This window comes from Dromiciops gliroides, chromosome 6 (genome assembly GCF_019393635.1).
Source record: "Dromiciops gliroides isolate mDroGli1 chromosome 6, mDroGli1.pri, whole genome shotgun sequence".
NCBI lineage: Eukaryota > Metazoa > Chordata > Mammalia > Microbiotheria > Microbiotheriidae > Dromiciops > Dromiciops gliroides.
In genome coordinates, this window is record NC_057866.1 from 99129562 (window position 1) to 99155852 (window position 26291).

Below are 26291 nucleotides of genomic sequence, written 5' to 3' on the forward strand. Positions count from 1 at the left end.
CACTGGTCTTTGTAATAGAGACCCCAGATCATCAAAAACGTAGGCCAGTTAAGAAGCAGGGAAGTATGTCAAACATTTTAAGAAAAGAGTTCCATCTGAAGTAGTTAAAAAATAAAAAGTGTTGGTACTTTGAATAGGGGTAAGTTTCAGTTAGCTGGAATATTTGCTTACGGGGAATAATCATTTCCTAATGATGTCAGATAAATGAGGTATGGGTACATTATACTAAAAGGATTTGGTTTTTGTCTTTTTTTTAAATGAAGAAAGAAGTGCTACAATTTCGTTTATTTTCTTTTCTCACCTGTCCCTGAGGTTTCTTTAGAGCAATGTTGGGCATTGTAGTAGAACCATAAATATTTGTTGTAATACTTTGTTCTTGGGACACTAACTGTGTTATATTCATTTTCTCCTTGCAATATACTGTGTAGTTACAGAATTCCAAGAGTCTTTTAGTACTAGGTAGAAAGAAGCACTTGGATGTCCTTTGAAAGCTCATAAAATTCTTGTTTTATATGCTATATACAAATAGCTGCAAAAGGAACCCAGTGCTTTGACAAATGAGGAAGTCTCAATTATGGTTGTAAATAGAGAATTTAATTTTAGGCCAACATCACCTTAAATTTTTTAGCTTTTGTTATCATCTAATTTTTCCTGGATTCCTACACTGGAACATTGTTCCTTGCTTCTCTCTGGTCTGGAGCAGGAAAAATTTCCTGCCTGAGATACTGCAAAGCAATTAATGCAGGGAGTGCCTTCCTTTTGAGCTGGCCTACATCCCTTCCAAGCTCCCCAGGGCCTGCTTTATTTGCCTGGCCTGTCTGTTGTGGGAGAAGCCTTTCTGTGCCAACTTGGTCCCTGTGCAGTTTGGGGATCAGGGCTGCTTTTTGTATACAGTGATGCCATGTCCATTGGCAACAGTACACAGTACTTTAGCCAGCAGGCAGTCTTCTTGATCAGTTTTTTCACTCATCTTTCTTCCTTCCCACCCCCTCACTCCAAATGAATTTGTTTCCAGGGAGAGGCAGACTCAGAGCTTCCAATATTTTTTGATTTATCTTTTTTTTTAATAGTTCCAACACAAACATAAGTGGTAAACATTAGCCAGGTTTGAGTTTTTAAAAATAATTTTACTGAATATAATTTGAGTGTTTTTCCTCTTACTTTCTAGGCATTCTGACCTCCAATCATGAATGGGCCCATGCACCCACGTCCATTGGGTAGCATTACTGGATGGCCGAGATTGTACAGTAGAAATGCCCATTCTGAAAGATGTAGCTACAGTGGCATTTTGTGATGCTCAGTCCACACAAATATTCATGAAAAGGTAACTTAAAGCTATTTCACCTACATTTTCATTACTTAGTAATAGTACTCCAAGTCTTTACGAGTGTTTGTATTACGTAAAGAGAAATTTGAACATTAGATTGGGCATTTGCCTTGTATCCTAGCATTTCTGATCAAAAAGGATGTCAAAAAGCTGATTGTCTTCTGCTTGGAAATGGGGGGCTTCCCTAGCTCAAGTCAGTGGAGTTGTTCCCCCTGACTTGTATAACTTATCAACATTCCATGGGAATTCAAGTTTATCTAAGACTGAGCACTTTTTTTTTTTTTTGTCAAAAATCAGTTTCTAAGGGAATAAAAAGAAATACAAAATTGAAGGATGTGAATGGGTACTGACAAATGAGTAATTCATTTCCTTCCTTTTGTTAGAGAGGGTGGGGGGACTGTGGGGGTGTGAAATTTTATATGGAGAATAATTGGTTTATTTTGCTTTTTTTTTTCTTTATTGTTAAGAAAGGTTTACTGTTGGGGTGGAGTGTATATTTCAAAATAACTGATAATTTAAAAAAAGATATCAACAAAACTTTTAGAGTAAAATAATTTTCTGCAATGCATTTTGGCCTGCCAGAACAGAGACCCACATGCGGCTCATTCTCAGTATTCTTATAAATCAGTTCTCTCTTTTCACAACAGCCATGTTTTACCCAATAAAGTGAATAAGTGAGTAGGGTCAATCCAAGCTACTCGTGGAGGCTTGCAGGCTACTTAACCAGAGCAGAGATGGTTCTTTGGGAGGAGCCCCTTCTCATGCTTGTCACCAGCAACTTCAAATATCCTGTAATAGTCAAGATTCAGTGGAAGTAGGAGGCTGCCCACAAGCTTTTTTTCTTTTTCTTTCTTTCTTTCTTCTTTTTTTTTTTAGGGCAGGCAATGAGGTTAAATGACTTGCCCAGGGTCACACAGCTATAAGTTCAAGTGTCCTGAGGCCGATTTGAACTCAGGTACTCCTGAATCCAGGGCCAGTGCTTTATCCACTTCACCACCTAGCTGCCCCCTGCCCCACAGAACTTTGTTGCCGTAATTGCCTGCCCCTTTGATGAATTTTATGTAGTTGCTTAATAGACCCATGTTATATCGTTCCACTACAATATAAAATGTATGAACGTGCACAGGGCCATGTTTATATAGGAACTTCTCCTGACTGGCTATTTTGGGTCTCTGAAGAGGAGGCCCTCTGCGCTCAGCATTATAGTGCTTTCAAACTGAAATTGCAAGAGAATGGAATCACATTAACAAAAGACTGGTTGGGTCAGCCTGGGAGAGGGAGATTGTTTTTTGCAGTGTGGTTTGGTAGACAGAGAACCAGCCTCAAAGCCTGGAAGCCCTGGGTGTAAGTCCCACCTCCAAAATAAATTGGTTCTATGACCCTGTGAAAAATCATGTATTCTCCCTGTGATTCAGGCAACTCTGAAAGACTGGAAGAAAAGGTTCTCAGCTGCATTGATAAAGAGTGTTTTCTCACCCAAGAATTCCATACACCTTTAAAAATCAAAGTTCTGGTCTCTTATTACTACAGACTGGGAATAGTATATAGAGCACCAGGCCTGGAGTCAGGAAGACCTGAATTCAAATCTGGCCTCAGACACTACTAGCTGTGTGACATTGGGCAAGTCACTAAACGCTTCAGTTTCTCATCTGTAAATGAGCTGGAGAAGAAAATAGCAAACCAGTTCAGTATCTTTGCCAAGAAAACCTCAGGGGGTAGCTAGGTGGTGCAGTGGATAGAGCACTGGCCCTGATTCAGGAGACCTGAGTTCAAATCCAGCCTCAGATACTTGACACTTACTAGCTGTGTGACCCTGGGGCAAGTCACTTAACCCCTAATTGCCTCACTAAAAAAAAAAAGAAAAGAAAACCTCAAATGGGGTCATGAAGAGTCGGGCACAAATGAAACAGCACAACCACTACTTCACAGATCATTGTTAGGAAAGCACTTTTTAAAATCTTAAGTCACATAGAAATGTGAATTATTATTATACAATACAGTAAACTGCTTATTGTTTCCTAATGAAATATGATTATTGGTATGTAAGTAAAATAAATGGGTATTGGAACGCCCAAAGGCCCAGCTTGATTGGACTGATTGGGTTGAATGAGACTGACTGACTGACTTCACTGATTAAACTACTTAAATTTGACCTTGATTGAAACCACACCTGCCTGACTCTGAAGAGGGTGTGTTCTCAGACACTACCTCAACAAGGGACCACACCCTCAAGTCAAGTGAACCAATGGATTGAGTGATGCTAGCCAATTAGCTTGAAGCAGTATGTAAGGATTGCCTCTTCTGGGGACGCAGGAAGAGCTTCCTCTCCGTTGGTTGCTGGAACAGGCTGGTGGTGGAGATGAAGTTGAGGACGCTAGCTAGATACGTTCTTTTTTGGCTTTCTGACCCAGGTGGTCCTCTTTCTCACTAATAAATGCTTAATGGGGACAGGAATAAGGTGACCACACAAGGTCATCATGCTAATGGGTCAGGTTGTCCATGAACTATCTTGCAATGCCCTAATGTGGCTTGCTCAGTCAATCAAAAAGCAATTATGATTCCTTTATGTACCAGGCATTGTGCTAAAGCAAAAGTAAGAACAGTCCCTGCCTCAGGGAGCTTACATTCTGAGGAGACAATATGTACATAAATAGGTATGCACAAAATGGATACCGAGTAGATGCAAGTAACCTTAGAGGGGGAGTCACTGTCAGCTGGAGGGACTAGAAAAAGGTGGCATTTGAACCGAGTTGTGAAAGGATCTAGGGATTCTGAGGCAGAAGAGGGAAAGCCTTCCAAGCAAAGGGGAATGGCCACTGTCAAGGCACAGAAATGGGAGACCGCATGTATGAAGAACAGCAAGTAGTCCCATATGCTGGATCATAGGGTACATGGAGGGGAATGTGAGAATACTGGGAAATTAAGAAGGGACTAGTTCATGAAGAGCTTTTAAATGCAAAGCAATAAGGAAGCCCCTGAAACTTATTCAGTAAGAAGCACTGCTGGGTCAGACCTGCACTTCAGAAAAATCCCCCTTACCTCTGGAGGATGAATTGGGGGTGGGACATCACTTGAGCTTAATCAGGAAGCTACTGCAGAAGTTCAAGTTCTAGGCAATGATATCCTGAATTAGGGTGGTAGCAGTATCAGGAGAGAAGGGGAACAAATTTAAGAGATGTTATGGAGAAAGAAACAAAAATATTGGTAATGAATTGTATATGTGGGGGTGAATGAGAGTGAGGAGGACAGAAAGAAGAGACAACTCTTCACCAGCAACTATAGTGAAAGATATGCAATGGAGAAAAGAGGGATCCTGAAGTGAATGGCTTCAAGGGTGTTTTTGGTGAAGCATGAGATTGTGTCCTCAATTGAAAAGGTGGGGATGGGGGAGAGGGTGGACTGTTACAGTTGGGGAAGGAGAAGAAAAAAGATAGTTTTGCACAATCACCTTGTGAATGGTAGAGAGAATATATTATGGAGTAATAGGATTGCCTTGCTGCCTTGAGAACCTAGTTGAGATTAGATAACATAAATTTGTAGTGGTTCCAGCCAACACAGTTTCATGATATCTTAGAACTCTGTTCAGCACCACATGACTAGGCCATTGGTATGAGTAATTCAGGGTTGGGGTAACCAGATATAGGACAAGGGAGAAGGGATTTGACAGTATAGTATAGTATAGCATTGAACTAATTCATTAAAGGGTCTAGATTGGAGAGGAAGGAAGTATAGGTAGGACCAGAATTATGACCCAGGAAAGTATTGAAGCAATTTGGAGGTAATTGTAAGGATGAAGAATTAAGGCATATAAAGAGAGGGAATTATAGGAGATAATGATTAAACAAAAGATTTTCAGAATTCTTCAGCACAGAAATAAAACATTTGTGAGTAATGGCAAAATCACAAGCTTGACTAACTTTGTATGTAGTTGCAGTGGAGTTGAGGAATATCGTGGGAATTGATCAGATTGGTCTTTTCTACCTACTATTTCCACACTGTCAAAACCAGATATTATAACCAAATTCCAGAGCTTCCCGTTCAAAGAGAAAATACTTTAAGCAGCCAGAAAGTAAACATTCAAATACGATGGAACCACACTTGGGATCACATAAGATTTAGTGACTTCCACGTTAAAGGAGTAGAGGGCTAGAATATGATATTTCAGAAAGCAGAGGAGCTAGGATTACAACTAAGAATAACCTATCCAGAAAAACTGAGTATAATCCTTTATGGGGAGTGGGGTGGATATTTGATGAAATAGAAGACTTTCAAGCATAATATAATATAATATAATATAATCAACTGATTACGATATCTGACATTTAAATACAAAACTCAAGAAAAGGATAAAAAGGTAAACAGGAAAGGAAAGCCATAAGGGACTTAATAAAGCTAAACTGTTTACTTTCTTACATGGAAAGATGTAAGGAATCTCATAGTAAAAACAACTGATTTGGGAAACAGTAGAGAAAATTGAAAAACCATTGGACTATCTTGAACGCTATGACCAAAAGAAATGAGTTTAGACATCTTATTTTAGGCATAAAAGAGAATAGCCCAGATTTCTTAGAACCAGAGGGCAAAGTAGAAAGGATTCACCTGTTAACTCCTGAAAGAAATGCCTAAAAGAAAATCTCCAGGAAAATAATAATCGGTATCCAGAGCTTCCAGATTAAAGAAAAAATACTGCAAGCAACAAGAAGGAAAAAATTCCATATTGAGGAGTCACAATCAGGATCACACATGATTTAGCAGCCATTATTATAAAGAGGCAAAGAGTTTGGAATGTGATGAAGTCCAGGAAAATGATCCTGATCCCAGATAAAGCAACAGTAAAAACAGACTTAATTTAAAAAGATAAACAGGGAAAACAGATGTTGATGAAAGGTCATAGACAATGAATTAATATCGATACTAAACATATATGCTCCAAATATCAAAGCATCTCAGTACTTACATGAAAATGTAAATATTACAAAAGAGAAATAGATAGTCAATAGCATAGTAGTTTTATAGTTGCATCTATCAGACCTAGGTAAAATATGACAAAAAAAAATAAACCCCCCAAAAGGGAAAGACCTAAATAGAATTTTGAAAAAAACTAGATATGATAGCTCTCTGAAATTTACTGAATGGGAATAGAAAGGAATATACATATTTTTCATCTGTGTATGGCACGGTCACAAAAATTGACCATATATTTAGGGCATAAAACTTCCCAAGCAAATACAAAAAAGCAGACATTTAAACTCTTTTATGTACCACAATACCAAAAAAGCCTTACATTCGCTAAAGAGCTACTAAATAAAGTATTAAAAATTAGAGGCTAAATAACTTAATCTTAAAGAATGAGTAGGTTGGGGGCAGCTAGGTGGCACAGTGGATTAAGCACCAGCTCTGGATTCAGGAGTGCCTGAGTTCAAATCCAGCCCTCAGACACTTGACACTTACTAGCTATGTGACCCTGGCAAGTCACTTAACCACCACAGCCCCCGCAAATAAATAAATAAATCTTTAAAAAAAAAAAAAAAAAGAATGAGTAGGTAAAGAAACAAATAACAGAAACAATCAATTTCTTTAATGATAATGACAACATGCCAAAATTTTGAGAATGCAGCCAAAGCATTCCTTAAAGGGGAAATTCATATATCTAAACACTTTTATCAGTAAAAGAGAGAGAACATATCAATAAATTGGGCATGCAACTAAGAAATGTAATAAAAACCCAATAGATTAAAGACCCCTAATTGAACACCATAATAGAAATACTAAAGATTTTAAAATATTGAAATTTTTAAAATTGAAAGCATAAAAACCCCAAAACCCATAGCATTAATAAATAAAATTAGGAGCTGATTTTTCCAATGCATTAACACCATTAAAAAATAGAATATTAAATTATCATCAAAAATAAAAAGGGTAAAATTCCCAACTAATGAAGAAATAAAGCATTAGAAACTATTTCACTCAATTACTATATGCCAATAAAACTGACAATCTAAATAAAGTGTGTGGATATACATAAAAATATATAATGTCCAGCTTTAACAAAAAAGAAAAGAGAAGGGCAAATTTACAGAGGGAATAGTCCTAGGCAAAACAAACTCTAAGGATGTATAAAAATATTTATAGCAGCTCTTTTTACAGTGGCAAGTAATTGGATTTGGGGGAGGGCTCATCAATGGGGAATGGCTGAAAAAGTTAATGGTATATAATGTGATGAACTATTGTGCTGAAGAGAAATTGATGAAGGGGATGGAAATTTGGAAAGATGTATATGAACCAAACACAAAGTGAACAAAACCAGGAGAACCATTTATTCCATGAAAGCAATATTGTAATGACAATTGGAAGACTTGGAAAATTAACTGATTAACGTAACCACTAGGCACAATTTCAGAAGCCTCATGATAAATCATGCTGCTTACCTCCTGATAGAGCAGTGATGCATTCAGAGGGAAATTTGAGCCACTTTTTGTGGGTGGTGGGGGTGGGACTATGATCTATTAATGTTTGAATTTGTTTTGTTCTAACAGGGTTTTTTTCCTCTTGCTTTCTCAACATGGGAAGGGGGGGGGGGAGGTTTTTGCTTAAAATTTTAATTTACAAAGCAATTTAAAAACTTTTAAAATGTTTTAAAAAGAGACTTCTGATAATTCAGATGAGGAGTGATGTGTAGCTAGAAAGTCAGCTTGGCGTTGGGAAGGTATTAAAGCACTAAATACATTGTTGGGGAAGGGAAGGAGTGAGGGGAGATGGTACCTTCAAGATTCATATTCTCCCTATTCTAGGAAGAGGGATATCAGTCAATTTGGCTTTAATGTCCTAAGTAGTATTATAAAATTATAGTATATTTATAAATCAGTTTTAGGAAGATCATTATCTAAACATTTATTGAAATTGCCAGCAAGTGTCTTAGCTGATCTCAATCACAGTTATCTATGGAGAAATAAAATCCAGTGTCTTTTTAAAAAAATTTGTCACATAATTAAAATATCAGTATTTATAAAGTATCTTGCTAGTGTATGACTGATGAGTTCTTGTTAAATAATTGTTAGAAGCTTTAAAAAAACAACACCTTATTTTGCATTCTCTGGAAACATTTTTAATGCATGCCATGTGGTATAGAAAAAAGAATGGGTTTTTTTGCTGTTTATTAAGATTATGCAATAACTCTTGAGTCTTATTCTTTCCGTTTGATTTATCTATTACATGCCTCTTTCCATTTCTGATCTTGTGGTTTAGGGTAGCCTAAAAGTCAAATTTTTAAATCAAGCATAAAATTTGCACTAACAGATCATCTCAGCCAACTCCTTTATCATATAAATAAGGAGCTGAAGTCCAGATTAGAGAAGTAATTCCCTGAAGTCTCTCGGCTAAATTAACTTCAGAATCAGGACAAGATTCTTATTAATCTAGTCTGTTCTCTTTGTTCCATGCTTTGCTACCTCTGTTTCTTACAGAGTAGAAACTGAGACATTTTCGTATTAAGAGTTGACCATTTTTAATTGAACATTAATCTCTAAGGTTACTCAGAAAAACTTAAAGGATCTCTGATTTACATTTACTGAAATCTGTAGCAACTCTTGTGACTTAGTATTTATTCTTTAGTAGTAGCTTCAGCCAGCTTGATGGTGGTTCTGTATGAACTTAGACTATAGTCCTGAGATGATGATGGTGGTGGTGGTGGTGGTTATGACAATAACAATAAGAACAACATTTGCATAGCAGTTTAAGGTTTTGCAGAGTATCTCCTTTGATCCTTACAACTTCCCTGTAAGGTCTGTGTTATAGGTTTTATTATTCCCATTTTGCAAATGAGAATCCTGAGACTCAGAAGAGGTTAAGTAGCTTATGATTGCCTAGCTAGTACTGTTAAATACAGTGGGATTTGAATTCAGGACTTGCTGATTGCAAGTCCAGTGCCTTTTCTGCTGTACTGTGCTATCTATTCTAGCTCCAGCTCTGGGAACTGCTGCTAGGACTTAGACTCGGCTGGCATAACTTTCAGCAGCCCAGATTCATTTCTGTGCCAAGGTCAGGAGTTGGACCTTGGTAGAAGCATCCAGTGGTTTTGGTTTTGGGGGGTTGTTTGCTTGCTTAGTTTCATTGTCCAGCACAATTCCACTTATTTTTAATTAGAAATTGGGAATCTGGATGAACTTGCAGAGCTAGAGAATATCTGAAGAAACGAGAGATTTCTTGGTGTTACAGCACTCTGAACTGTGTTCTTATTAGCTAGTTGGTGACCTTGGGCAGGTTACTTAGCTTGTTCGGGTCTCTAAATGATGCTTGATCATTTAAGTTCCATTATATGTCACACTCAACCTCACTGCTCCACTTTATTTTTTATTTTTTTAAAAATTTTAAAGACTAGGTCTCCTATCTGACTCAAGTTGAGGGTACAGGAGCTACTCATGGGCCCCGTCTCACCTACTGATTGGCACAGGACCATTGATCTGCTCCTCATTCTGACTAGGGTCAGTTTGACCCTCCTTAAGCAAGCTGGTGGCATGTCCAGCTCCCAGAGGCTCCATCATATTTATTTGAGACTTAAATTTGGATATATGATCAGCTAAGGCCACTGCAGCTCAACACTTTATTAGAGAGTTGGGGAGGAGAAGGAAGAAATAAGCTACGATGTTCCAGGCACTGTACTAAGCACTCTAGCAAATATTAGCTCATTTGGTCCTCACGACAACTCTGGGAAATAGAGTCTGTTATTATCCCATTTTACAGTTGAGGAAGCTGAGGAAGACAGATTTAGTGACTTGCATTGTGGTCACACACAGCTAGTAAGTATCTAAGGCTGGATTTGAACTCAGATCTCCTTCACTCCAGGCTCAGCATTCTTATCTACTGTCCCAGAGATTGGCTCTGCTTAGCCTCCCTGGTAGCTGGGATTACAAGCATATACCACCATGTCTAGACTTCCCCGTTTTTCTGAATGAAAATGGGGAAATCTCATGTCCTTCAATAGTGAATAATTTTTTTACAGTATGTATTTTACCAAACCTGTTCTTACCAGATTTTCTCTTCATTCCTCTAAGCCATCTACCCAACACACCTTCTAACCCTGAATCCTGGTATAGGATTGTATGAGAAAATTCTCTCCTTACCTTGATCATATTTAACAAACAGCTTTCTCTGGGCACAAAAGGTTCCTTTCGCTTCTAACAAGCAAAGTTGTCCTGGCTCCAGAGGTAGATAGAGCCTGAATGACTTAAAGCCCAATGACTAGTGTGATGTTCACATAATACCCTATTGGATCACTTTTGATGCATAATGAGAAGGGTATCAAAAATTATTCTGTAAATTTTCATCAAACCAGCATCTATGTAAAAAATCCAGTATGGAAAGCAATTTTGAAATATTTTTAAGCAAGCTTTTTGTTTTGTTATTGGATTTCTTAGAAGAGAAATTGTGTTTTTTTTTTCTGGCTTGTGTCTAAATGTGATTTAAAGACCTAGGTGTGTACTATGGTTAACAATCATAGCCATTACTTAATGACTTTTTAAAAATTTAATTTATTTAGAATTTAATTTTGCCCCAGTTACATGTATTTTTTTTTTTTTAGTGAGGCAATTGGGGTTAATTGACTTGCCCAGGTCACACAGCTAGTAAGTGTTAAGTGTCCTGAGGACCGGATTTGAACTCAGGTACTCCTGACTCCAGGGCCCGGTGCTGTATCCACTGCGCCACCTAGCTGTCCCCCAGTTACATGTAAAAATAATTTTAATGTTCATTTTAAAAACTTTTGCTCCGAATTCTCTTCTTCCTCCCTCCATCCCCCCTCCCCTTTAAGAAGGCAAGCTATTCAATGTAAGTTTATACATATATAGTCATGCAAAACATTTCCTTATTAGGTTGTGAAAGAAAATGGAAAAAAAACTCGAGAAAAATAAACTAAAATAATTATGCTTCAGTCTGTATTCAGACACCATCAGTTCTTTCTTTAGAGATGGTTTGCATTTTTCATCATAAGTCCTTCAGAATTGTCTTGGATCACTGTATTGCTGAGAATAGCGAAGTCATGCTTTTACTTTGTATATAGGACATTTCACTTTGCTCTTGTAAGTCTTTCAGGTTTCTTTCTGCGAGCATCCTGCTCATCATTTCTTATAGCGCATATGTCTTCCATCATAATCACATCCCACAATTTGTTCTTTAATGACTTGAAATTATATAGTGCTTAGCAACCTGGATGTGATACATGGGCTGGGTGTGTGAGGCTATAAGAAGATTAGGTCTTAGGATCTTACTTGGCCTGGAATTAAATACCACATTTATTTTTTTAGAGCTGGAACTAGGCTGAAAATAAGTTCAATAGTAGCTAGTTAAGTCTTGGTAGATAGTCAAAGTACATATGTTAGGGACATCCCTAAATTTAATAAGTTGGTTTAATTGTATTTGTCTACTAAGTTTGGGCACTCCTGCCAGAGAGAGTATCTTACGCTCCATTGAGCCCACTTGTGGTAATTGGTCTGTCCTACTGTCCAAGTACCCGAACAGAAATTGCCTTATTTTACCTTATTATGTAGAAAAGGCCTTCCTTCTGTCTCCTAATCTAATTCAGATTTAAGTAATTAGCACTTCACACGTCTGCAGGAGGTCAATCAGTCACTTAGAAACTTTTTTTTTTGCCGTTGTTCAAGGCTTAGAAAAAAGTTGGAAAAACTTTAAAGAAAATCAGGGAGCTTTTTTCCCTTATTACAATAAAAGCTGAGGAAATATATTTTTAAAGCCTCCGAAGCTATTCTAAAAAGGTAATTTTCCTGGCAAATGGGAGAAATATAGAAAGCACAAAGAAAGGATTTTAAAAAATCTTTTGTTTTGGCATTTACTTCTGAGATGTTCATTTAAATTACAAGCCCTTCTATTTTCTTTCTGGAGCCCTTGAAAATAACCACTCTATGAATATTGTCAGTCTTCTATATATAGTAACCTGACCTCATTCTATAGTCAAATTCTAGAGAGGGATAATGAAGGGGAAAAGTATAAAGTTTTGAGGTTAGCACAGATAGCAAACACAATAGAATATTATAACGAGAAACATTTTTATTTAATATTCATCCTTGGCAACATCGTTCAGTCTTTTAATCACTGAAGTTTCAGCTAAGACAAGTCCAGATATCTATTTCTTTGTGATTGGACATTGAAGTTTATTGCAGATCTGGGTTAACTCTGTATTTTAAACATTTTTGTGCTTCGGCGGTTACAGAACAAAGGAATACTATCTTTATTCAGTGTATGACCCTAAGAAAAACTCTAAAGGACAACCTAAATTGGGGATAGGAACTTCTTAACTGAACAGTTCAGCTATGAAAACATGGGTCTGGTTGCCACTGTAGGATGTACCAAAACACACAGGTTCAAAGGGGCAGCTAGCCATTCTTCATGTATTAAATGAAAGAGCCAACTTCCTTTTTCAAAAAAAAAAAATCATGATTTGTTGTTTATTCTTTTTAAAGAGTCAAATAGAAAGACAGTGGGGAGCCTACATTTGAGTCCTGGTTCCACAACCGTGATCAATTGTCTGGGCCTATTTTCTCATTATAAAATGGGTACAGCAATAGTTGCACTACCTAGCTACAAGCTGTGTTGTGGAGAACTTCATAAACCTAAAGCAATGTAAAAATGGTGGTTTATCACTGTTTATTTTGTTTGATTGGAATTGCTTCCATGGCCATTATCCTGGAAGCAACCCTCAAGATCATTTCATCATAACCATCTACAGAGAATTAAATTTGGATCCAGAAGGAAAAGAGAACAGTCACACAACGTTTTTACTGTGGAAATGAGGACTACACCCAGGCTCCCATGACTTCTGTGTTTGGATGCCATGCTGATTCCAGTTTAAGGGATTTTTTTTTAATTACATGAGTTTAAAGTATTTCTCAGTTTTTTAGTGGGAATGGTTTGTTAGAATTGTATGACCAAGACATGGAATAATTGCTGTAGCCCTTTCCAGATAGATAACTTGACTTCAGTGAACTTTACTTGGATTCCTGGAAAATTTCTAGAATGTGTTATTTAAGGGAGCATGGTAGTGAACATTTAGAAAAGTAAACAGTAACAAAAAAACAACTGTGGCTTCATCAAGAACAGGTCACACCAAGAGATCCTCATTTTCTTTTTGGGCAGGATACTTAATAGGAATCCAATAGAAATAACTCACTTAGACCAGATCAAAGTGCTCGACAATCTCTTCTGTTGTTCTTGTGACCAAGGTAGGAAATAAGGGCTTAGAAAGGACAGAGGGGGTTCAGAATTGCTTTGAAAGGCTGGGTCCAAAGAATGATGATATGGCAGCCCAAAAGTGAACTTTTCTCTTAGGCTGTATGAGAAGAGACAGGCTAAAAACTACGGGGTAGCAGTCCTAGTATACTCTGCCCTAGTCTAGGTCACGGCTGTGGTATTGTATTCTGTTTCATTTTAGGAAGGGGCTCTGATAAGCTAAGACATCTAAGATGTCATGAGCTTTGAAATCAAGAGCATTCAGGATCAAGTTGAAGCACTTGACCACAGTAGTTGTAATAAGTTGAAAACCAAAGGAGGTAGCAGTGGGATAGCTGCCTTCAAGTATAAATAGTTAGAACAGCTAGGTGGCACAGTGGATACAGTATTGGCCCTGGATGTCAGGAGGACCTGAGATTCAAATCTCTCCCAGACACATACTAGCTCTGTGACCCTGGGATAACCCTGATTGCCTCTAACATCTGGGGCCATCTCCATTGTTCTAAAGTTGTCTTCCCACTGGTCCCCAATGGCTTTAGAGGACACAGTGAGTTGGAGACCTGGTAGAACTTTCCCTCACTTAAATCAATTCTCAGTGCAAGTCATGACATCACCCACCAAACTACAACAACATTTGAAGAGGTATTGTATGGAAAAAGGATTCGATTTGCTCTTCTTGACCCAGGGGAGAAGAAGAAGTAGGAACCATCCTAAGAAGTTGCCAAGATGCAAATATAGGCTTAGTGAAGGGAAAATGGCCTAATTATCTATTCAGAAGTAAAATGGATTTCTCCTTCACTTGAGGCCTTCAGACAAAGATTCAAGGACACTTGTCAGGTCTATTGTAAGTGGATTCTTGTTCCAGCTATTGGTTGGCTAGAGACCCTCTTCCAACTGGGATCCTCTGATTTTCTAGGACATTAAGTGCTATGATTATTATTGGTTCAATTTGATACTTGTGATGAATGCCATGAGTATTCGTTCTGTGTCTAAGAACTAGAAGTCAGAAGTAAGTAGAATTTGCATATATGAATGCCTTGGGACTACTTTGTTAAAGAATAGTCCAATAAACACTGGGAAAACTTGAAAAAGGTCTTGGTTTTGCTGGTAGAGGTGGGAGATAGTTGGAAATGAAGCTGATGTAAAAAAATAAATAATTTTTTTAAAATAATTGTTTAGCTTGAAAAAGAAAGGACCACTGAAATCTAGTCTAGGTTTTTTATTCTTACTATTAAAATTATGGACAAATTGGAATCTAAAATTCAGTCAGTATTTATACCATCTTTTGATTTCTTTTAACTGACTGGAACATTATTTGCAGCACAGGAATATCAGGAGGCAGTCCTTGGATGTGAAGTCAGGAGACCTAGGCTGGCATCTAGCTTTACCTATGGGACCTGGAGCAAATCACTACATTTCTGTGGGCCCTTGATGTCCCTCATCTGTGGAAGAGGGAGATGGAGTGCCTGTCCTGAGGGCCCTCTGGGCTGAATCAGTCACAGAGGCTGAGAGCCGGGCATCCATCCGTCCCACCGCCTGGCGACCCCCTGGAAGTCCCTCTACATCCCTTCTCCAGAGCTGCCTTCGGAGTCTCTGAGTACTTTTCCCCTGCTGTAATTGCCACAGTGATAATGCTTGTCTCCTAGGAATACTAGGGAAGTTTGGTTTCCCATAGCAACACTGTAGCTGCCCGGATTTTAAGAACTTGTCTGGTTCTCCTTTCAAGGCCTCAGAGGAGGAGGCCAGGTTCTGAGGGCCTTCGGACTTTCTCTTGCCAGGCCTTTGTTTGATGGGCAGGGATCCTTGGTAGCTTCTTCACTGGGTGGGCACCACTTTCACATGGAGACACTTGATGCTCCCTTGCAGTTGTTGATCTACCTCGGTGTCAAGTTCTTGATTAGATTGCTTCCGAGAATAGTAGATTGCTGTCTTCCATTTTCCCTCCCTTTGTTTGGATTTTAAACTAAGACCAATAAGAGGGCCCACCCAGGAAATTATGAAACTATATACCTCCCAGAACTGCAGCAGAGAAGATGAACACATCTAGTACATTAATGAAATGTCTCTTTTCTTTTGTTTCTTTCCAGGTTCCCTTAAATTGCCCATTTTCAGCTCTGATTGACTCCCCAGAATGTACTATGCTGAAGTGAGGGAAATGGGAGACACTACTGTGGGAGCATGGAGTTGGCCTACCAGGGTAAGTTAAGTGCCATTTCTCCCATCTCTAGTGTGGTTTTGCAAGATAAGTTTCCATAAACAAAACCTCACAATATGGACAAAAAATCCCCCAAACTGGCACTTACATAACCCATGTAGGCTAACTCCTGAGAGCTCCTTTAATAATGTGCTTGGTTCTCCAACCTATGGCTTTCTGGGGCTTCAATTAGAGGAGGGCCCATTGTCCTTAGGGTTTTTTCTAAATTTAAAATTACTCCCCAGGAGTCCAACCCTACAGATTGAAGCATTCAGCATGTTCTGCTAAGGTGGTTTGATAATATATTAGCAGGGAATGTTAATCTCTGTCCCAGTGCTCAACCCCCAAAATGGGTCTTATTTCCAGCAGCTACTTGGAGACTGATTGTCAATACCCAACATAGCTCTAAGGATGCAGTATTATTATGCTATTGAAAACAGCTTTGAACCCTCCACTGTGACTTGTTCCGGCAGGCAGCCTAGAAAGGAGCTTTGAGCTTCCCAGTGCTAAAGAATCTATCATTGTTTCCTGTAGTTATCATGCTCTACAACTGAAGGATTGGATAGGATGACAATTGCTGTCACCACTGACCAGATCCGCTGTTAACCAAGACTGGTCATTAGTTGGTGTCATAGGCTCACTGAAGTCAAAGCATAAGCCCCTGCTCCAGATCTGTAGGGGTTGAGAAGAGAATGATTATCCATGGGCCTGAAATTGATGACAGTACTGTCTCTGCTCTAAAACCTATCCCACTCATATTGCAGGGCCAAAGTGCTATAGTTGTTCTAGAAAAAAAAAAATGAACTAAAAATAGTTAAAATTTTAACTATTTGCTCCCGAATAAAGCAAATACTTGACTAATCATGTTTTGAAAGGACATAAAAATTCAGTATGTTATTTATATCTTATGTAGGTTTGATACCAATTTATATTTGTGAAATAAAATTCTATCTATCTCAGGCTCTATTAAGCTTCTTAATTCATAGTAAGGTTCCTTTTCAGGAACAGACCTGTGAACAAGCATGCTAACTTAGGACAGTATATTGTAGTTTCAGTGTTTGGTGTTAATGGGAACGTGAAGTGGTAAAATCCACAGATAACCTAAAAAATTCTTTTTAAGTAACATTTTTTGCCTTTGCCTTTGCCTTAAAACAGTGCTGCCTCAAAGGAACAACACTGTTTGATTAAAGTTGCCCTTTTCTTCCTTTCTTGGGCTTACCAGCATAGGATCTATCTTTATATTCCCCAGTGCTCAGTCCAGTACCATATACGTTGTAGACATTTAATCCATATGGAATTAAATTGATGGGAATGCCAAAGAGCAGTGACTTGACCAAACAGTAAGTGAAGGAAGACAAATTACAGAGAGTGAAATAATCTACATTATCAACAGGAGAATAGTTTAATGTTAGTCTGTATTAGCTATTCATTTCATTCAGTGTTAGTGAGTTCTGACTGTTGATATTTAGTTTGGGTTGCAGTTGTGTCTTTTATTGCCTATTTGAAAATACAAAACAAAAAATGATCTCTGTTCCTTTATACTGTAGACTGTTAATTGGATTTCATTAACCAGGTACAGACAAGGATAATGGATATTCATAATGGAAGAGCCCCATAATATTTCTATAAGTCATACTAAAGAAAGACTAAATTATATTCAGGATAGTTTGAATATTATGGTTATTTTATTCTAATTCCTTGAAAACTGATAAGACCTATATAGCAGGCTTTATCAAGCAGATATTTAATTAGCACTCTCCATTCTGAGTAACAAAATTGAAGGTGTTTCCTCAGGTTAAGTAAATTAAATCTCTGCTTTGTTTGAACATTTGATACTTAGTACAATAGAGACTTCCATTCATTAATGGGATCTAGGAATTACTAGTGTAGCACCAACCCCATTGGTCAAAAAGTTCTTTTCTCTATATGAAAATTCATCTTCGGCACCTATTAAGAAAATAATCCCCATTGCCTTGATATCTTACAAAGAACACAATATGGTAAACCTTTCAACACAAAAATACTTCCTTGGAAAAAAAGATGTCAAAATGTCAGGTTTCCAGAGATCATGGCTTGATCTAGTTTTTCTGAAAATTTGAGAGCACTTAAGAAAAAAAATGTTTGCCTGACAAGAAAAAAATTAGACCATGTGGAGGTAGAGTAAGTTCTGTTCTTACGTCTTTAAAGTGCTTCAAATACAAACCAGACTTGGTCTGATTTTAGCAGCTTCATTATTGCTTTTATCCAATTGAAATACAACCTAGTGCCATCTCATGGCAGCTTTCAGAATTGCATTAGGTTGGGGACAGGAAGGCCTACTATTTGTAAGCAGTAAAATTTTCATCTGATCCAAACCACTAATATTTTTCTAATACCAAATATACACCTATGTAATTGATACAGTAGGGCAACTAGGTGACATAATAGATAGAGTGATAGGCCTGGAGTTAGGAAGACCTGAATTCAAATTCAGTCTCAGATACTTGCTGGCTGTGTAACCCTGGGCAAGTCACTTCATTCTGTTTGCCTCAATTTCCTCATTTGTAAAATGAGGTGGAGATGGAAATGGCAAACCATTCCAACAGCTTTGCCAAGAAAACTTCAAATAGGGTCATGAGCCAGACAAGACTAAAATGACTGAACAACACTTGATACAAGAAAGAATCTCTAACCCTGTTTCATAGTTTCTTTTTTCTGCACAGCCAGTCTTACCTCTTTATTTTAAAATGTAATATCACCGTATCATAGTTGTTTCTATCTGAAACCATCACTCTGCCATCTTTAGCCTGACTTTATTTCTCTGCCAAATTAAGTTCAAAATAGTACATATGGGGAGATAGTAAATGGAGGAGAAAGAGCCCTCGATTTGGAGTCAGAATGGTAGATCCCAAGTCTACCACTGTTTTACTGCCTGTGTTATCTTGGGGCAATTCATTTCTTGCTAAGCCTTGGTTTTCTCATTTGTAAAATGAAAGGGTTGGATTAGATTAGGAGTTCCTAACCCAGGTGTGTGAACTTAAAAAAAATTAATAACTATTTTAATTGAATTGGTTTTATTTTCTGCATTTAACAAAATTATTCAGAGAAAAAGTTGAAGAATTTCTGCACTTCATGCTCTCTAATGTCCATTGTGACTCTGAGACCTTATTCGTCCATGTTCAGCTGTGCTTCCCTCTCCTAAACTCTTCTTTCTCCCTTATGTATGCATTTCTTGTTCTTTTTCCCTTCCATTTGTACTTATTTTCCCCTCCTATTTGTCCTTCCTTTCTTCTTTCCACTTGTTACTTGCCTTCATCTTTCCTACTTACTAACCTCTTGGCTGAGTACACTAATCTTAAAATATTTTTTTAATATTTTTTGTTTTGTTTTGTTTTTGCGGGTCGATGAGGGTTAAGTGACTTGCCCAGGGTCACACAGCTAGTAAGTGTCAAGTGTCTGAGGCCGATTTGAACTCAGGTCCTCCTGAATCCAGGGCCAGTGCTTTATCCACTGCGCCACCTAGCTGCCCCCAATCTGAAAATATTTTAATAGCAGTACAGCAAACATTTTTTCAATCTTAATAGTATTTTTTTCAGTTACATGTAGAGATAATTTTCAACATTTATTTTTATAACATTTTGAGTTCCAAATTTTTTTCCCTCCCCACGATAGAAAGAAATCTTATATAGGTTACATATGTATACTCACATTGAACTTTTTTCCACATTAGTCATGTTGTGAAAGAAGAATCAGAACAAAAGGGAAAACCTCAAAAAACCAAAAAAATATAGAAATAGGATGGTTCAATCTGCATTCAGATTCCAGTTTTTTCTCTTTTCCTGGATTATCACAATAATCTCCTAACTGATCTCCCTCTCTAGGCTATTCTCCATAGAGCTATTTCTAAAGGACAACTCTTGGTCACCCCTCTACTGAAAGCTCTGGAGATCAAATACAAACTCTCTTGTTTGGCATTTGTTTAATGCTCTTCATAACCTAGCACCACCCTACCTTTCCATGCTTGGTCTCTATTACTCCCCTTAATATGCTCTACAGCCAAACAAACTGCCTTTCTTGTTGTACCTCACACATGATATTCCATTTCCTCTCTTTGTGCCTTTGCACAGACCATGTCTCATGCCTGACATGCATTCTCTTCTCACCTCTGCTTTGTGGCATCCTCAGTGTCCTTCAAAGCTTAGCTCAAACATCACTTCCTATACAAGGTTTTTCCTGAGTGCCTCCTCCCCCAACTGTTAGTACCACCACTCCATGACCACAATTTTTTATCTATTTTGTACATGTTTATATGTACTCAAGAATGAATTGAATTTTAACTGAGGGTGTTGTGGAGGGGTGAGGGAAGTATTTAGTGAATAGTTTAGTGAGCAGCATGGATTGGCTAAATTTAGCTGAAAGGGAGGGAGGGAGGTCTATTTGTGCTTACTATATGCCAGGTACTTTGCTGAGTACCGAAGATAGAAATGATAATGAATCTGTGCCTGCCCTCAAAGAGCTTACTTTCTAATACACCTAATTCTAAAACACTTATATGAGAATGGTGGCCAAGGCAGAGCAGTTGGAGAGTTCCAGGATGGTAAATGAATCTGGAGGTCCTCAGTTAATACGGGCAACATATTCTTTCCAGTAACAATGGCAGTGTGTTGGTTATTGATTTGAATGGGCAGTGGATTGAAGATGAGTAATGGGAGGTCAACCTAGAAAGTTAGGGTGGAACCAGCTTTTTGAGCTTCAGACTAAAGAGTTTGAGGCAATCATGGTATGGTTTTTCTTTGTTTTTTTAAGCAGGAGAATGATGTGATCACAGCTGTGCATTAGGAAGATTAATCTGACAGGACTGTATAAGATGAATGGAACATTTTGTCTTTCTTGAGGCTTTTAAAGACTTGGGTCCATTGGAATGCTCTCTAGCACTCTGATTTTAGGGCCAGAATATTATAGTAGTTTTGTGATTGATGTAAGCAGGTCAGTCAGAGGTGTTTTTCTGCCCATATCTATTAGCTTTGAAGTTTTAAATATCTCCAAGGAATTATAATCATTTTCCCAGAATGATTAAGGCTAGCCAGAGCTCCTGGTGCCTCTTGGGAATTGATTTTTAAATGCTTCTGCTTCATTTTCTGTGTATGTCCCTCACTTTAAGTTTGGTTATTATTATATTCATCATATTATTGGTTATTATACTATTAAGCATAATAGAAAATGGCAGGGTTTTTTCAAGCACTGAAAATTCAGTTGCTTTTCATTTTATTTTTGTGAAATCATTATTGGGGACAGATAAATATATTAGTTGATTTCACAACAAAAGTGGAATGGTACCTTCAAGCAAGAAACACTTGAGGAAGCAAAAAAAATCAATCTCACACCATGATTTTCAGATAAGTTGATGTTGTCAGATTGCAGCACAGTTTTCAGGAGCATCAAACTCTGCTGTTTTTCCCAGAATATGACTGATAGAAGCTGCCTGAGAACTGATAGGATTCCATGGAAGAAACAGTGAGCTGTGAGTTTAGGTAGAGAATAAGCAGAGCCCCTTAGAAAATAAGATGTTTTCCCTAGAGAATTATCTACCAGCTTCCCTGAGACAGCCTACCCTTTAATCTTTGGAGACTCATTCAACTGTATTTTGATCTCGTTAGCATAGTGTGAGTTAAGTACTCTCATCCCTAAAGTTCCCAGGTGAGCAGAGCTTTTCTAGTCCACTCTAAGTTAGGCAAGTGGAGCTTTTTGACAATATTATAGCACTGGTGACCCTTGATGGCCCTGCCACCTGCATCATTGGGGCTTCCTCCTTTTTGGTAAATTCTTCTCTAAACTTGACTTCTCTGCCCTCAAGGTCATCATCTCTTTTCTTGTTTAGTCATTTTTGGCATCCTCTACAAGAGCTTCTTTGGAGGACTTTCTTTTCTTCCCCATTCTAGCTCAGATACTAGGCATTTTTGTACCTATATTTATCATTTGCTCTTAGATTTGCTTCCCTTTAAAAGTGAACCATTCAGTTTTTCCTTGTCTTGAAGTCTTGTCACTGCTTGAAGTTAAATAAAGTAGTACTCTACACTGATTCTGTGACTTATCCATTCTCCACAAGAACTCATCTTTAGTCCAAGCCCTCTCATTTTCCAACTTGGTGACAATTTGTTCATTTGTTCACATTGGCTGAGCATAAAACTTTCTCTTCCTTCTTTCTCTTAGGACCTGTGTGTCTCCTTTTTTCCTATGCATGAGTGGTGGCATGCTCAAATGGAAACAGGGGCCATGATAAGGATCCCTAGAGGCCACATATCATCATAGTTTTAAGATGAAATATCTGTTTTATTGTATTTCTATTTCTATCCTATTTTGTTAAATATTTCCCAATTCCATTTTAAAATCGGGCTCAGACCATACTCAGTGTGTTGCGTCATGGACTGCATGTTTGACACCTCTATTTTACATCTTATCCCTCCCTGAAAGATTCTCCTAGACCCAGAGAGGAGCAGGGCTGACTTTCACCTCTCTAACACAGTCTGTGCAGGAACCATCACGCAGCAATAATAAAAGCTAGCTGTGACAATGATCCCTAGGGCTTTCAAATGCTTGTTGACTTGACTTGTCCTCCTGAACCTTCCATTTTCTTTAAGCTAAATTCAGTGAAAGTGGCATTCTTTGTATCTTTTCTTATCTTTTCTTATTGTTTTTCAGTCATGTCTGACTTTTTATGACAACCCTCCCCCCCCCCCCCCCCCCCATTTAGAGTTTTCTTGGCAAATATAGTGGAGTGATTTGCCATTTCCTTCTCCAGCTCATTTTACAGATAAAGAAACCGAGGCAAAGGGGCTTAAGTGACTTACCCAGGGCCACACAGCTAGGAAATGTCTGACGCCAGATTTGAACTCAGAAAGATGAATCTTCCTGTCTCCAGGCCTGACACTCTATCCACTCTATTCACTGTACCACCTAGCTGTCCACAAGCATTTGTATAGTGCTTTAAAGCTGGTAAAGGGCTTTACATATCTTAACTCATTTGATCCCTACAACAACACTGTGAGGTAGGGGCTATTATTATTCTTATTTTATAGATGAGGAAATTCCGACACATTAGAGGTTGAATGATTTGCTCAGGGTCCCATAAATAACTAGTAAATGTCTGAGGTAGGATTCAAACTCAGGCCTTCCTGGCTTCAAATTTTTCACCATCTAAATGCCTCAAATACGATGCAAGTATAATCAAAAAGAAAAACAGCCCCTGCCCTCAAGGAGTTTCTAATGCTTGGCAGAATGCCTAACACATAGTATATGTTTAACAGATGCTTTTTGACTTGACAGTGGGAGCACCACTTTTGTGTTTAAAACCAAAACCAAGACAGAAAATTCAGAGTACATTATAAAGAAGACGTGCTCTTGCTTTCAGGACTCCTCCATCCCACCTAAAGAGCTGCCATTAAAGTCATCATGAATAGCACTGGTCTGTTTGGCTTATGTTTACTGTAACAAAACCTAGCTTGGCTACATTCTCTTCTGTGGCCCAAGGAGAAAAACGAGTTTCAGCTGTCAGATCACACCCTGGGCCAGAGGCCCTCCCAAATCCTCTGGATTGATTCAGATGAGCCCAGCAGGATCTTGGTCTCTGCTACCTCAGTGTGGAAGAAGTACAAGTAATTGCTTGTCAGAGGCAGCACCCTGAAACTGGAGCACATGAACCCGGCATCCTTTTGCCCTTCTGTGACCCTGCCACACAGTCTGGACTTGAAGAGTTCGAAAGAGGGTGAACAGGGCATAACTGGTAGAAAAATGGGACGAGGAATTAGGGACTAAAGCGGTTTCCAGGCCTTCCCTCATCTTTAAGAAGCAGCCTTCAGTTAGTACCACCCCCTAGAGGCAGGCTCTCTGAACCCCTAGAACACATCCTAGCTTTGTCCTAGAGGAGCAGAAAATCAACTAAAGGTTCTTTGTAACTTCTGCAGGAATGCACATTCTGTAGTTTGGGAAAATTCTCACAAATGAGGAGTGGTTTTATTGTTGGAGACACTGGTCTTCGGTTTGAAAATGCCTTCTAGATTGTCCAAAAATTCTTCATTGTCTACGGTAGACATTGAAAAATCTTTACCCAGTTTATGTTCACCCAGGGCACATATTCCAAATCTACAGATCTGATAACTGAATAATTCAAGAAGATGTGCATGGAGTCTTGATAAGAATCCTGTGCTAACAGGGCAAAAAAGGTAGTAAATGAAAGCTTGCTGTGTCCTTTGTCTCTCTGCCTCCAGCTTTTTTTCCTGAGTTATGGACTTCTGTTATAATAGGACTTGGACTTAGAGGATATACATTCAAATCCTAGCCTTGTTATCTCATGCCTCTGTGGCCTTGGGTTAGTCTTCCACTCTGTGGGCCTCAGCTTCTCATCTCTAAAATGTGGGTGTTAGCTCTCAGCTCAAAATTATATGTTTCAGGATTTCAGTGAAAAAAAGATTTAAAGCCAACTTTTTTCAAGTGAGGCAATCATCAAACTCATAACTTGATCTAATGTGAAGAAACTGAGTGGGATTGGATGACCAAGGGCAGGGAGCCTGGTGGAAATCAGGCCAAGGATCTGTGACAGAGGCGGGACTCTTTCATTTGGTTTTGATGGCCACATGTCCTCAATGAGCCACAAGCACGTTAGACATGGACACATGACTATACTCTTAGAAGAAGAGGTAAAATAATAGAATAAAGTAGTGGAGACAACTATTTCTATATGTGAGTGGGACTCGTGCAACTCTTCTAAGCCAGCAGACTTTTTCCCCTCCTATTGATGATTTTGTAACCTCTTTGATAGTCTTCAAAAATCAGCATTTACAGGACTTTTTTCTACCCTTGATTCCAGGTACTAAATGAAGCAGTGGGTGCCTTGATGTATCACACTATCACTTTAACACGAGAAGATCTGGAGAAATTCAAAGCTCTTCGAATAATTGTCCGAATTGGCAGTGGTTTTGATAACATCGACATCAAGTCTGCTGGGGATTTAGGTAGGAGTATTGCAGTAAACTCTTATTTCAACCTTTATAGTTTTAAGATTGGTGCATGGGAGTGTTTCATACTTTTCATACTTTAATACTTCACAATCCCAGCATAGTATGCTTAGTGCCATTAGCATCACAAAAATTATTCATTTTGAAAACAGAACTTGTCCATTTCCATTACATAGTTCATTTTGCCTATATCACTGCTATTGAAGACTACATGGGACATAAACTCAAACTGGAAAACCAAACAGTGAGTGTTAGACCCATGGCTGGTAGTTTTCTATTTCTCGTACTCTCTTTTACCAGTTTAAGAAAGAATTTTAAATAGTTTTTCATTACTTTAGAATGATTCAGAAAGCAAAGGTACAAGAGCATAATTTTCATTGATTTCTTCTTTCTTGAAATAATCCGTTTATATTGGTGGTTGTGTATGTATTTACTTCTTAGGTTAGAGGAATCATCCTAGCCAGAACTTCATTTTCTCTATTTGTGAAGATTACATCCTTATTGGGAAGCAATCTTTTGGGTTTTCTTGTTGTTGTTGTTGTTGTCTACATGGAGAGTTGTTGGGTCTTCCTTCAGAGAAGACTTTAAAAAGCACAGCCTCCAGGATGAGTAGGCCTTGTTTGTGATCATACAGAAAGGCATTTCTCTGTTTTCTGCAGAATAGAGGCCTTTGGCCATTTTTTTATTCCTTAGATGTCAGTGGACATCCTTTGGATTTTAGCTTTCTGAGTGTAATTTAAAATTGTCAGGGATCCCCTGTGACTAAAAAGCATGAGGCTTTGTTCATTTCTCCCAAGACTTTGCCAGTATAACAGTCTGAAGTACTAGGATCACTATGTTATCTGTGTGTCAAGAGAGGCCTTTAAAGTGTCTTCTGATTTCTCTCTGGCCTGTCCTGCCCCCATTAAAAATGTAGTAGGGGGAGCCTTTCTCGAATGATTTTTTAAAATTCTCTTAAATTTAGTAAGTTTTTTTAAAAATGAGTGGCTTATTTTAATTGATTTTAGAAGGGAACCAAGGATCAAATGTCCATGAAAAACACTTTCCTTTAGTGATACAAAATTGTGACTCAAGTAACAAGAAATGCCCATCAAAGAAGGGAGGTCTACACCATGAGTATTTTGTTCTTCTTGGCAAGCTAGGGAAGTTCCTATCTGGGAGAGCAAGAGAATCCACATTTTGAAGATAGATTTAAAGCTCATTATTCAAGTGCTATTCTTCCTTTTTTTTTTTTAATTGAACTTAGCATCATTTGCTAAAGCCACAGTTAGAAATTCATTGTAATGATACTGTTAGCCTTGGCTAGAGTGAGGTTTTTCTCCTGGATTATCTGGAAACTATTCAGGTCCTTTGAAAAGGAGAGCCCTTAAAACAATTCAGTCATTAATCAGTGAAGAAAAGAAGGTAAGGCCAAGTCCAGTTTTATGCATTTCTGCAGTGAGACTTTGGTTGATTGTTTTAAGTCAAGCAGTTTTGTTTTGCTTCACAAACATGACTTTATGTATTCCACATGACAGACCCAACCAGCAACCTGGCTGTATAT

General features: G+C 38.2%; 1 protein-coding gene across 1 annotated transcript in view; it reads left to right on the plus strand.

The window, feature by feature from the left end:
* Nucleotides 1-1183: 1183 nt before the first annotated feature.
* The window catches only part of CTBP1 (C-terminal binding protein 1), a 58673-nt gene continuing 33565 nt past the window's right edge, over nt 1184-26291 (plus strand). The window contains 4 exon segments of the mRNA XM_043972403.1: nt 1184-1216; nt 1218-1308; nt 1311-1324; nt 24601-24745. Of these exon segments, the coding sequence (XP_043828338.1) occupies nt 1187-1216; nt 1218-1308; nt 1311-1324; nt 24601-24745 (280 nt within the window). The 5' untranslated portion in view covers nt 1184-1186.